Below are 13,497 nucleotides of genomic sequence, written 5' to 3' on the forward strand. Positions count from 1 at the left end.
CCCAGAGCCTCAAACGCGTGTGGTGTTTCAGGCAACAGTTAATTCAGCAGCTTACGTCTGGTTCACTTCTGCATCACTCTGTTTGGCATAATCTGCACTGTCTGAGGAAAATCACTAGGTGATGCCAAAGACAGCTGGCAAGGGGGGCTTACCTGAACACCAGGGCTCCATCCCGAAGGCCCAAGGAAATGAAGTCACTGTTGGGTCTCATGGGACTGTCTCCCCTCCACATCAACAGGCCATCTTTGGCAGTGTCTTAAACCTCATGAATGCGTTTGATCTTGATCCTGATACCCTGGAGGAAATACACAAGTAATTGCACCAAATCAACCATTCTCCACCAACATCTGTTCCTGAGTTTTTTCTGCCAGATAGAAGGATAATCTGGCATCTCTAGCACTTACTACCAGGAAATTAGAACTGGCATCACCACCACGAGTCACACCACAGGTCTAAAAGTCTGGACTGCTCAGTCTGCAGTATCGTGCCCCTCCCCCGGTGTGGTATGACTCCGCAAGAGGGCACTTGATGAGTCACGGATTAACCAGACTCTGGCCAGTGCCACAGTCCCAGGCTATTCCCCCTATACACACTTTAATCCTCCTTCTTTCTTGTCCAACTACTCAAGAGTTCTTGGGAAAGTGTTCCTCATTCCCCAACAGAAAGAAGGTTTCTGAATCGCTAAGAGGTTCAAGTTGGCAGCGTCTCTGGGCTATGATCGTGGCTGTGGATGGCCAGGTCTGGCAGTGACTGTCCTTGAGGGCAAAGGAGGAATGACTGGACAGGAGGCAGCATTTCAGACAAGGAAGATGACTTGATGGGATAATGATCTTGAGAGCTGCAGTGTGGGGAGGAACAAGAAGCTGAGAAGAAAGCAGGGCTACTCTGCCAGGTCAGGTCCCGCCCTACAGCCGTGCTAGGAACAGGGTCACAGGCTTTTGTGCTCTTATCAGTTCCTGGGAATAGACTAGTTTAGAGATCCATTCTCACTAAGGTGACCAGTGTTTCATCTGTTACAGGAAGAAGATCAAGTATGAGGTCCTTAGATAAAAGATAAGAGTAAACATAATTTAATATTACTACTAATATGGCGCTGTTGGAAAAGTCTCTTTCTGTTCTGTCCCTCGTACCACCCCTCTGTCTGCCCCACATGCCTAGAGCTGTACAGTGCATTCTGCAGTAAACAGTGGAAGAGACTTTCGTCTAGGCTTCCCAGAGCTGGGTTTAGACAGCAAGAGACCAATGTTGCCTTCCCCAAGCGGGCGCGCAGAGTGGTGAGGGGGAAGCAAGGTCCATAGAACTGTCTTCTCCACCAGGCCAAGTGCATGCACAGCAATCCAGCCTGGCCCATTCTCTGGAGATCCGCTTTTCCCAGTTTTTTGTTCCAGGCTCCTTCCTTCCCTCACTTGTCTTAGATACACTGATTGGTAGAAGCCAAGCATGATGATGGTTCCATTTCTCTTGCGGTGACTGATTTAGGAGTAGGAATGTAACCATTATCCAGTCACATAGAGGAAATTTATCAAGAAGGTTCTAGGAAAGATTCCTTTCCTTTTAAAAAGAGTCACATGAGAAAAAAAGTTTTTGTTTGTTTGTTTGTTTTTTTACTTTACCACTGGATATTGCGCTGAAGATTTATAGGTATCTTATGAGCATCTTATTGACAATTGTTTTACAACCATGAAGGGAGTAGCCTCTGGAGAACATGCTGAGGATAATAAAACAGAGAGACAGAGGAGACTTAGGTCTTTGATGATACAGTTGATTCTCTGAATTACTCAAGCCAGGATTTTTAAGAAGTCTGGACTGCTTGTTATATGAAATAGTAAATATCCTTCATGTTTAAGGCATTTTGAGCTGAGTTTTCTGTTACTTGCAGTCAAAGTCATCTAACTAAAACAGACCTGAACTGGACTTTTACCTACAGCTTCACACAGATGCATGCGTACATGCACATGCACATGTGCACACAAGTGTCATCCAAGGTGCTCTGGTTTGGAGGCCCCATGCCTCCTACGCTCATTAACCCCCGTATTCCTCCCAAACCACCTAGTGCAGTTCACTAAGCCTCAGGGGGCTGAAGATCTGGGTCCCTTTCATGCCGGCCCTGCTTTCTGGGGACTGAGTACCCTTACGTCTTTGGGGAAACAAGGTTGAAGAAGGAAGAAGGTCTCTCTTATTTAGGGATCTATTTTGCCTAAGTCCCCATGCCAAGACCACCTGGAAAAATAGAATGTGGGATTGGAGAAATGAAGCAATGTCTGTCTGTCTGTCTGGTGTGCATTCAGTTACCAGGGTTATATGTGTCCGATGCCCTGGGAAAATGTCTTTCAACCATTTTTGTTCCTTAAAAGCCACCAAATTCTACCCTAAGGACTGGGTGCTTTTAGCTTAAAGCTTTATCTTAGTCAGTTAAGAAATAGTCAACTTGAAAAGGAAGGAAAATTCTAGAATGATTGTGCTGGTGGTCTAGTGGGGGATGGCACACTATAAACTACAAAGAACTAGGGGAGAGAAAAGAAAGAGAGAAGAGGCAAACTGAAAGCACCAAAGATGAGCGTCACTAGGTTGAAAATTTTGCCAAAGGGCCAGTTTATCCCTTTTCATATCAACAGGCTATTCCAAACCAGGAGCCTGGACTCCAGGGAAGGGCTGGAGCTTCTGCCACCAGAGATGGTGACTTGGACGTCTACTTGTGCCATGCTCTGGTATCCTCGTGAAGAGAGCTAAGGAACCCTTCACTGTACTGGCCAGAGCCTGAAGAGGACAGTGGACCTTTGTTTATGAAAAAGTAAAGTTTGTCTGGCGCCGAGGGAGCACCAGAACCTTCCTCTGTAGGCTCCAGGCAGAACTGCAGACTGTGGTCACAGAACAGCATGCAGCTAACTGCCCTGTCCGGGAAATCACACTCATAACCCTGGCTTCAGGAATGATGAATGCTGGAAAACCTGAGGCTGGGCACGTTCTTCTCTCCAGAACCTTTGACCAGACAGGGTTTGGGTTGCCTTTTCCAAGTTTAATTTGTCTTTTGTTTTGTTTTGTTCTGGTTTCTATGTTTATTTTGTGTGAATTGTCCCCTCGAGGCTATGGCTAAACTGCCTTCTCTGAGAATTATCTTCTGACAGTTAAGATAAGGAAACACCTTGGGAAAGACATTGAGAAATCTACCCCCAGAGAGATAAGGCAGGTGCCTACTGAAACTTGTTACCTCTTGAGAATATCTGGATTGTCATAGGTCAGGTAACTGCGGCCGATAAACTGTGGAATCTCAATGGCTTCTGTGATGGCTGAGACAGAACAGAAAATGGAGGTTACATGGTATATGGGTCTCTTGACCCCGGTGCTGAACCACGTGGAAGGAAAATACAAAGAAAGCCGGCTCCTGGAAATATGACATTTTAACAGCTTGTCAGCTGCTTCCTCTTGGCCGCACACACTCTTGGCCAGGTTTGGAGCTGCCTGGCCTGATGGCCTCAAGTTGGCATCTCCCAGGTGTCCCTTCCCCGGAGCTAGCCATCACTTTTGATGCCCTCAGCACTACTGAGGAGCCTTGTGATATGCTGAAGCTTGAACTGTGCCCAGTTATTCTTGTGAGCCAAAGAGCAGATCTCGGGCTATGTGGGGTGCAGCTGCGGGTAACCCTGGATGTTCTCCGAGGAAGGCGGAAAGAACAAGTCCCAGCAAAGCTCCCCCAGAACCCCTTGAGCCACATCCTCAAGGGACTGGTGAAGTGTGAGAAGTGAGGCTCTGACTCTTGTTTTTACAAAACACCTTCCAGTGTCATATTTCACAAGCTCTTCACCACAATCTCATGAAGGAGCAGGTAGCATGGAAAAAGGGAGGGTTGTTTAGTCCCATTTTCTGGAAGAGAAAAACGAGGCACGGAATCATCAAGGATTTGCCCAATGTCATACAGCTAAGAGAACAATAGTTCATGAACCAGAGCGGCTCTCCTTAATTCCGGTCCTCAGCCCACTTCTTACTTTCCAATATTTTAGAAGTGTACTTCCTTTTATTCAACTTGTCATCACTTTGTTTTCCTGAGAAATCACCCTTTTCCACATAGTTAGCAAAATAACAGGTTTTATAGTTGGGGATAATTTAGGGGATTTCTGCCATATCTCTTTCCTCTTTAGGAAGACACAGATAGGACAGTTTAAAGAAATTAAGGTAGAATTAATCTCATTTCAAAGAAATGTACAAAACAAGAGAGAATTAGAGTTTCACAAAATATATGTAGTTGATGCAAAGCAGACACGAAACTAAGGACTCTGCTACACCCAGGGGAGAACGTGTATAATTATTCGATACTATGAACAACAGGAGAGTTTAAACTTAACTTCTAAACATTTAAAAGAGAGAGAGAGAGAGAGATAAAGCAAACCCCCAAACCCAATGACATTGAGCTTCCAAGTATAAGTTCCTATGTGGGCAGGTCCCCCATGGCATGTTCCCAAAATCTTTTCATAAAAAGTAAAATTAAGAAAAAGAAAGAGAACAAGAAAAACAAAGGAAAAGAAATAAAAAATTTAAAGGTAATTGCTGAGGTGACTATCCAAGAAATCGCTTTATTGCTCTCTAAATCAGCACTGCCCTGGACAAGGGGGCCTGCCAGCCCAGAGGGCCTATTCGGGACAGGGACAAAGACAGCAGACTTTGGAATCTTGAAATTCTGTGCCTCACCCCCAGCCTGTCTCCCTTCTGGTTCAAGTGGGTAGGAGAAAGAGGAGAAGAAAAGAAAAGGAAGTAGAGAGAGGCAAAAAGAATGGGTTGCAAACTGGCAAGAACTGAGTAGAAAGACGAGTAGTCAGAGCAGGGGGAAATGCCAGAGAAAGAAAAAAAAAAAAAAAAAAGAGTAGCCAGATGGACAGGCAGCCCCTGGGCAAGGAATGGAAAAGGCAAGGCACAGAGAGAATGGACCCAGAAGAACAGAGATAGAAATGGGAAGGCAAGCATGGTGGACGAGAAGAGACCTAAGACCACGGAACTACAGGAGGCGAAAGGGGGCTCTTAGCTGGGGCCGTCGGCTCTAAATCTCAGGATATTAGTGTTGAGAAAGGAGGAGGAGGAGAGAGAACAGCCAAGCTGATGGAGGAGCCTTTCCTACAGCTAAACATAACCAAGGCACCCCTGCTGGGTTTGGCTCACCCCGCGGGCGAGAGGCATAGGCAGGCCCTGTCCCTGCTGTTATTGGCCATGGCCTTGGGCCTGTGGCCAACAGCTATTGCTCTCCTGGACTCCTTGAAATGGCCAGGATGTGCTTGTCACACATCAGCTCCGCACACGGAGCCTCAAAAGGGTCTGCGTGAGTCCAGCTGCCTGCTAAGCCCCCTGGCTCAGAAGCTCAGGTGCTTCCTGAGGGGCCAGCTGGGACTTGTGTGTTCTCGGGGCTGGCGCTTTTGGAGGGAGGATTCCCACCCCCCTGCCGGGTATGTCCAAATCCCACGCCACTCACCCCAGTTACCCTCTGCCTGTGGTTGGCCTGCATTGTGCCCGCAGCCTGGCCAGAGCCCAGAGCACTTTCACAGTCTCTCATAGGACTTACTGTACTTACTATTGAGGCAGTAGTTCCCACACTCTGCCATGTGCCAGCATGAAACAGAACAGGGAAAGTCAGAATTTCACAGTCATTGTAAAATCCCAATTACTTTGGTTGCAGATCACTGGAAACCAGCCTTGTTCCTCTCATAAAGCCCCGCAGAGGGCCCAACTCACCTCCCAGTCTGGGCTTAATGGTAAGGGTGAGGGTGGGGGTGGCGGTGGACCAAGAAGTGTGTGTAATAAGTTGTCTGACACCTCTGAGGCTCCCCTGACCTTTCCAGGTTGATTCTAAACCTGGAAAAACAGTTCCTTGCTAAAGAGTTACTTACTTTGTCAATGATTATTACTTTTCTTGGCTCTAGGCTGTATGCGAGAAAGGAATGATAAGCCAGCCGGCTGCCTCTTTTCTCTCCAGAGTGGAAAACATCACCCTAATTCCCAGTCCCCCCTTCCCTTTTGCAAGATTCCAGGGTTCCAGCTATCTTGTGGTTAACAAAGGGCAGGGGAACCCTCTAGAAATGACACCACTGAATACTAAACGGTGAAAACGTACTCACTGCAGTCAGTATATATGGATACATACTAATTCCATCCTAAAACAGTGACCGTCTAGCCCTCTTTGGCTCCTTGTTGTTTGTTTAAATATTATAAACATGATTATATTTTAACCTAACCCTTTATACCCATTTTTTTCTACGTTGTCTTCCCCCCTCCCCCCCCCGTGGTGAAGACCTTACTGACGATTAATCAAAAGGTGCTTTTGTCACACCCTCACGTTTATACCTGAAAGCTCATGCCTCTGGCGACACAAAAAACACCCCAGTGGAGAGCAGCCTCTAAGCCAGACGAAGCACATTTTCCACTTGTGGGACTTGAAATTCCCAGTAGACTATAAAGAGTTGAAATGAGTGCTGGCTCCTTCACACAGTCAGCCACAGGACCATCGTGAAGGCAGGACCTGGAGTTGCTGTACTGTAGCTTTCCCAACAACCGGGAACCCTCTCGACAACATCCGGTGGATGCCCGTGCAGCCCGAGGAAACACTTTCTACACCACATAGCTCACTCACCCACAGGGGACGGTACTACTTGGTACAGAATTCTTGTTACATGAAGCAGACTCTGTAGCCGCAAAACAAACCAACAAAAATCTCTCTCTACACTACCAGCCGTCAGCTATCTAAAGACCAACATCTAGGCTGAACACTCCTCAATTTTTTATTGTTTAATCATACACCATACTAAGAAAAGAAATTTCCTGTAGTATGCATATTCTATTAATTCGTGTTATTTTATATGCTGGGTTTTCTTTAAGTATGACCTATATTTATTGAAGCTATTTTTCATACATTGAGACTCCCCCAAATTCATCCAAATCACACCCAGCAATATGAGGTGAATCTACTAAATACAATGTAAAATGTCCTAATTGTTGTGTAGGTGGTAGGTCCGTATAGATCGGGCCAGATCCCATCTTTTAGGACCAGGCATTTTTGATGACAGTTGTGCCCTAAGCCCAGGCCTCAGTAGCTATGAGTGTCCAGTAGCATGGATCAGCTCACCTGCTACAGAGAAACACCCCCATCTAGTGGCCTGTGGGGTCCTACACTATCTGAGCCCAAGCTGTTCCCAGGAACGAAGGGAAGGGAAGGGAGGATCAAGGCTCCCAGTTCTTCCCCAAGTAGTCTGTCAATCGGCTGGGAAAACCCTAAGAGAAAACAGCTGCACCCTGTACCCTTGCTCTCAACACTCAGAGCATAACAAAGGCTCTGAAAAGTCCCACAGAAGAGAAAGCTGTTGAACTGTGTTTATCCAGCATTACCCAAACTTATTTGACCACAAAACCGCCCTCGCGTTTTGTATATGTGAAGGTATGTGTGTCCATCTCTGTGTGTGTACAAAACACCCATTAATATTCCTTAGAACTTAAATTTTTGCATGCACTTTGAGAAATTCTGCTTTAACTTATTAGCAACTTACTTGAATGTAAGAGCCATGGGGACCGTGACACAATATGGATAAATTTGGATGAGAGTAGAAAGAGGAAAAAAAATCTCTAGGAATGGCGACTACTTTTTTGAATAGGGAGGCCTTGTTGACACCTCTCTGGTGAGATGAGAAGGGGGGCCTCTGTATTGGGGTGCTGCTTTGGGTGCTGAGGTTTGAGGTGGAGGAAGACACCTAAGAGGGAGAGCCCCCTAATGAAGGTGAGGTGATCACCAAAGTCAAGAGTTATGATTCTTGTTGGCCCCTGAAGTCAGGGCTGTGAGTTAGAAGCTCTGGCTCCTGCTGCCCTGGGTGGGTTCCCAAGATTGGGACAGCGAGCCTCCATTTTCTGCAGCTGCTCCTTCAGGGAGCTGACAGTGCCCTAAAATTGCAGCCCCAGGGCTCAGGGGATGCACCATACCCATCTCTATTAGGTCTCCTAATCCTGCCCCCGACCTTGTAGGGACAAAGGGGGCTCCCGAAACCATCATAATGATCTGGGCGCCTAGAACTGCTCCAGGGTTTGTCTGAATTTAGGGCCCCAGCCCCCTTGAGCCACCAAGTGGTGAGAACAAGCATCCAATCTCCTGACCAGCGCCCTACTGGAATTCTCCTGCCTACCACAAATGCTCTAATGAGGTTAGAGAAAACCAGACTCATTAAAGATCCTAAAAACTAAATTCCTGATGGAGAAGGTGCCCCTTGGTATGAACTGAATGGGGCCTGGCACTGGTGATTTCGACACGATGTTGCTCAATGTAAAAGGGCAAGTTTAACTTCTGTGGGGAATACTAGGAGTAGGTTCCTGCTTTTGAAGGGTGACCTAGTTTTCAGGCAGAGAAAGAAAAAGAAAAAACAACATAAACTTTTAAATATATGAGGCTAGGAATCATCTTGCTGGATTAGGCAGGGTTCTCTCTCACAACCAAGAATGGCTTCTAATCATTCTTGGTTTGTTAAGCTAAGGATTTACCCAAACTTTTAGAATGTTCTCTTGCATCTCTGTGGAACAATTGTAGTTGCTCATTTCTCTTCCTTTTTTTTTTTTTTTTTTTTTTTTTAAATTTCAATTCTTACATGAGACTAGATGATTTTCCCAGTACAACGGCAGTTTGTGTGGCAACCGGGACCTGCTCTGTGCCTACTGAGGCCTGGAAAATTTGTCATTAACAGCAGCATCCTGCACCCAGAGCCCCATTAATCTTCTGAAGGCGTATAACAGGAGAGGAAGTTATGTAACACAGGCCATGCCTCCCACATATGAATCTTCCTAGCATCGGCAATGGCTCCCATTGTGCCAGAAGCACCATCTTTATTTCAAAGCACAAGGAGATACTGATACGACAGAAGGGCAGCCGATGGCTCTAACCCTGTGTGTTTCAGAGAGAGGCGTAAAGGCCCCTCCAGTTCCCCACGCCACTGTCCATTGCTTGGATCTTGCCAGGAGGCCCAGACCCTCACCAGAGTGCTGCCCCTTCGTTCTGGTAAGATTTGTTTTTCTTTGAACCTGAACCTATAATTATGAAACTATAAACGTGAGCTCTTTCTATCTGTGATGGCTAATGTTCTGTAACAGGAAATGAGCATTAACAAGATCACAAATGATCCTTTCCTTCTTCCTTTATTTCCCAAAGCTAACTGTCATTTAAGCCCGGACTTTATATATTGACTATTAGTGTTAGTATTTACAGCAGAAGCAAACTTGAATTGCTTATGGTAAAACGGAGACCTAGGAAATCCAATTTTCTGAATGAATGGGCCACTCTCGAACTAAATCTCTGCAAGTACGAGCTATTAGCTAAACAATAATTTGCTTGTTAGAATCATAATCAGGCTCATTCACAAATGGATCAATTACTCTTCTTTGGGAGTTTATCACTAGGGTGACTTGTGTTAATGAATATATTTCACATGATTTGTCATTCAGGTTTCAAAATTCATTTAAATATAATATTACTTAATCTTCCAACTAGCAAATTGGCATCTTTCATATTTTCTATGACCGCTGCAAATAACATCTCCTGTCCTTCTGTACACCGAAATATCTACCTGTAATTTACCGTTTTCTCTAAGCCCTACTTCTGACAAAAATCAGGAACCTGGAAATAAATAGGAAAGAGAGAGAGAGAGAGAGCATATTCCTCCCCTAAGGCTGGCTGCCTTATTTAAGCCAGGGCTGTCTATCTTTTATTATTATTATTATTAGTTCCCAAAAAGGTGAGACCATCTTGACATTCTAAACAAGAAAGTCCATATGGCTCAACGTGATGGCCATATGTGGGCAGGCCTCGTCTAGACAGCAGGCCATGGCCCCTGTCTCCCCTGAGCAGGTGTGGAAATTTCGCTCAGTCCGGCAGGGGCTCAGGGTCTATGGCCTGTTTTAGCTTTCAGACAAGGGTGGGCTGGAAGCTGAGTAGCTCACAGCACCTGCTAATGATAATGGCTACCATTGGTTGACTAGCTACCAGCCATTCTTCCAAGGACTATGTACTGCTCCATTCCTCATCTAAAGAATATGCATCGCCTCCTTTTAATCTACACCAAAACCCTCTGCATTAGATACTATTGCTATTATTATTCCCACTTTACAGATGAAAAAACTGAGGCACAGAAGAAACTTAGGTAGAATGGAAAACAGCCCTCTATGGAAGGTTATTTGTACTTTAGTTTGCAGCAACTAATGTACAATTTATATTCTTCTCTACTCGGCAAGATGTCTGATTTCTCTTTATAACACTCACAGGCAGGGGTCAAATATTGAGTCAAAATATTTATCAACCTATAAAACCCAGGCACCCACCTGGCAGGGTAGGCTCTTGCAGTGGCTCAGATGCGGGGGCCTTGGAAAACCCCCTCCATTATGGGCTAACCTTTTGGTTTCCGGACCGTGAGGGGAATCTCAGGGAAGAAGCCAGGGCAGGAGGGTGGGAGAGCTATTTACCTACTGTTACAGAAATATTTCAGCATTTTAATTATTAAATAATTATAGCAATTTTTATGTAATTAACCATCTAATATGTTATTGAAATCATCAATAATAATAACCAGTATGACTCTTCTCTTAAGAGTGACAGCCCACCAACGATCTGTCCATCCCTCTGCTTCTGGAAGCAGTGCCTGAGACCCCCGCAGGTACCTTTCTGGCAGTGCAGCCCCTCAAAGCCCAAGGGGCAGTCACACTCATAGCCCTCCTTCCGGGGCCGGCAGCTGCCCCCATGGGTGCAGGGGCCTCCCACGCACGGGTGGGCTGCATTCTCCACATTCACGCCCGACGTAAAGTCATGTTTCACATGGATGGTCCGGTCATTCAGGATGATCTTGGGGAGAGAAAACATAAAGAAATTCAGGAATTCACTAAATCTTTGCAGTCCTCTAAAGCTTCCCTCAGCACACTAACCTGAACTACGTGCAGTGAGGGAGCTTTCAGAATAAGAGAGAAAGTCCAGTTGCTGCCTCAATAGTCAGTCTTGTAAAGTGACGCAGGAACTGCATTAATGACATTTGGCACATGGGAGACTCTGCCGAGTAAAGCATCCTCTGGTTCTGGAAGACCTGGCCACTCCGGGAGGTGGTAAAGAAGTTCTAGTAAACACCCAAGTCAGATTCGCAACCTGACTGCATATTAGTGTCGCTTGGGGAGTTCCAGGAAATATACTATTGCCCAGGTCCTACGCCAATCGATTGAATCGGAATCTTTGAGGGTAAGACCCAGTCATCGGTAACTTTTAAAAGCTTCCCAGGTGAGTCTAAGATACAGCAAAGGTTGAGAGATGCTGTTATAAAGCTGAGTAGGGAAAAATCCAAAGCAGGCAGGAATCACAGAGGGAGCGATGGCTTCTGTTGGCGGTGCAATCAGAAGCTTCTCGCTGTACTGCTGTTCTTCTGACTAATGTTCTCGTGTAGTCTTCTCAAGGTCCATCGACTGGGCCTTCCCATTGTTCCACTGGCTCCTGCAGCCCTTCTTCCCTGACATTCTTGAATTCTCTTCCTCTCCACATCCCCTTCACCCATTACAAAAAAAAAAAGGAAAAGATCACGTTCAGCACTGCTGGGCATACTCACTGAGACAAGAGTGCTCTTTTGCCCACACCCCCTTTTCCCTGCAATGGGGCGCTGGAGAAACTGATGAATTGTAGGGAGAGGTTCCTGGGCTCCCCGGCCCCAAATAAATAGATCCATTGTTTTCAGCCCTTGATTCAGAGTGTATATTAACCCCGAGCTATTGATGTTTCAACGTCTCACATGCTTTGCAGAACTCAGCCACAGCGCACCATGCAGGGGGTCCTGAGCAGTTAGCGATGGCTCTTTCTGCCACGAATTCATGTTTCCACTGGTCTGCCTAGTCTTTGGAGAGTGTCAGGAAAGCTAGGAGAAAACTTTGTCCCAGTCTTGAATCTCAGAAGCTGCTAGAGAGTAGCCAAAATCCATCTACAATCTCCCCTTTTCATGCTTCAAGTGATGGATTGTGAAATTCTATACGTACTCGAGACAAGCCAAGAATGGCACCGTTCACTGCAGGATAAGGCACAGCCAATGACTTTGTCTTTGGGAGCGGAGGGTGGCCTTTCCAGGAATTGAAGAGGAAAGGGTTGTGTGTGCTGTGTGAAGGGGGAGGGGTGATAAAACCTGACAATGAGAGGAGAAGGCGAAGCCTCTTGGGTTGTAGCTTGCTTCCTAAGTGAGAATTTTAGCGCATGATTAAACATGGCCAGTCCCACTCATGGAGGGGACAATGGTCAGAGCTGAGGTGTCACTGATATAACAGTTCAAAAGCAAAGGGAAACACATCAGTCAACAAATATTGATTGACTGGACCCCACATGGGGTGACAAGATAAGGACAGAGCCTCAGGGACCCTTTCCAGCGCCAGGATGAGCAAATCACAACGGGACCTTCCTTCACTGTCCTTCCTTCATCTTACCCTTCCTCATACTTTGCCTCAGGCTTGAAAAGGATCCGTGGCCCACATCCCACCATTGGTTGCTAAAGGAAAACAGGATGCCACGAACATCCAAGAACTGAATACGCTTTTCTTCAAATCCTTTTTTTCCTGTGTTTGCTGGTCCTGGGAATCTGGGTTGGTGAGTCAACCTGCATGTCTGTTGCAGACGGAACACACGATTCTCATACAAGAGAGATGGGCAGCCCCATGAGAAGGGCTAAGAGATGAACATGAGTGGGCCGAATGCCCTGCATCTTTTATCAGCTGAGTGTTTTTTTCCTCAACTTTCTCTGGAAAGGCTCTTTATTCTATATCTTAAGAGCTTGGTTACATGATTGATCAACAACTGCTAAATTCTAGAGATGCCGGTGGGGGATGGAGGTGGGAATGAAAGTTGGTTCTTGCCTTGAGCAAACTGCATATTAACCCCAACGAGAAGCATAGAGCCAAGAGTTGCTGTTAGATCCCATCCACTTCCTTCCCTTTTGTACAAGTATCTGAAGCAACTTGAGGCCGGTTGCCTCCTTCAACAGTCTCGGGACATTTTGGTGGACTTGCTATAAAAATTCATCTTCATCAGATTGCATTCATGTTATGTCTGCAGGCACAGACTCAGGAGCAGACGTTATGAGAAAGTGGGGTTGGAAAGCTATGCTGTGAGCATTAAAAAACAAAATCTTACAAATGTTAAAACTTCCTCAAAGTTTCTTTTTTGGGTGCAGCAGTTGGCACTGATTACTCAGTGCCATTATCTGCAGTCACGGTCACACAATAAACATGAGAAAGTGAAGCCTGTACCTTCTGGATGCTCCCACTAAATGGCTTGATGATGCCCGAATTCTTCTTCACTTCATCGTAATTGGGGACTCCGCCAATAAAAATGTCCGTGTTGCACTTAATCTGGGTGAAGCCACCCTGCCGACAGATTAAAAACAAAACATGGCATAACTTCAGACAAGACGGTGAAGACCACATGTGCCTTGGGTTCCTCAAGACCCATCACGACCATCTGTCTGTCTGCATGTCAGC

The 13,497-nt window shown here is 45.9% G+C and overlaps 1 protein-coding gene across 1 annotated transcript in view; it reads right to left on the minus strand.

The window, feature by feature from the left end:
- Positions 1 to 13,497, minus strand: part of EGFLAM (EGF like, fibronectin type III and laminin G domains) — a 149,458-nt gene that overhangs the window by 12,654 nt on the left and 123,307 nt on the right. Inside the window, 5 exon segments of the mRNA XM_039842625.1 lie at positions 153 to 255; positions 258 to 295; positions 3,209 to 3,287; positions 10,663 to 10,843; positions 13,267 to 13,383. Coding sequence (XP_039698559.1) covers positions 153 to 255; positions 258 to 295; positions 3,209 to 3,287; positions 10,663 to 10,843; positions 13,267 to 13,383 — 518 coding nt within the window.

The sequence above is a fragment of the Pteropus medius genome, unplaced genomic scaffold (genome assembly GCF_902729225.1).
Source record: "Pteropus medius unplaced genomic scaffold, Ma_sr-lr_union100, whole genome shotgun sequence".
Lineage (NCBI taxonomy): Eukaryota > Metazoa > Chordata > Mammalia > Chiroptera > Pteropodidae > Pteropus > Pteropus medius.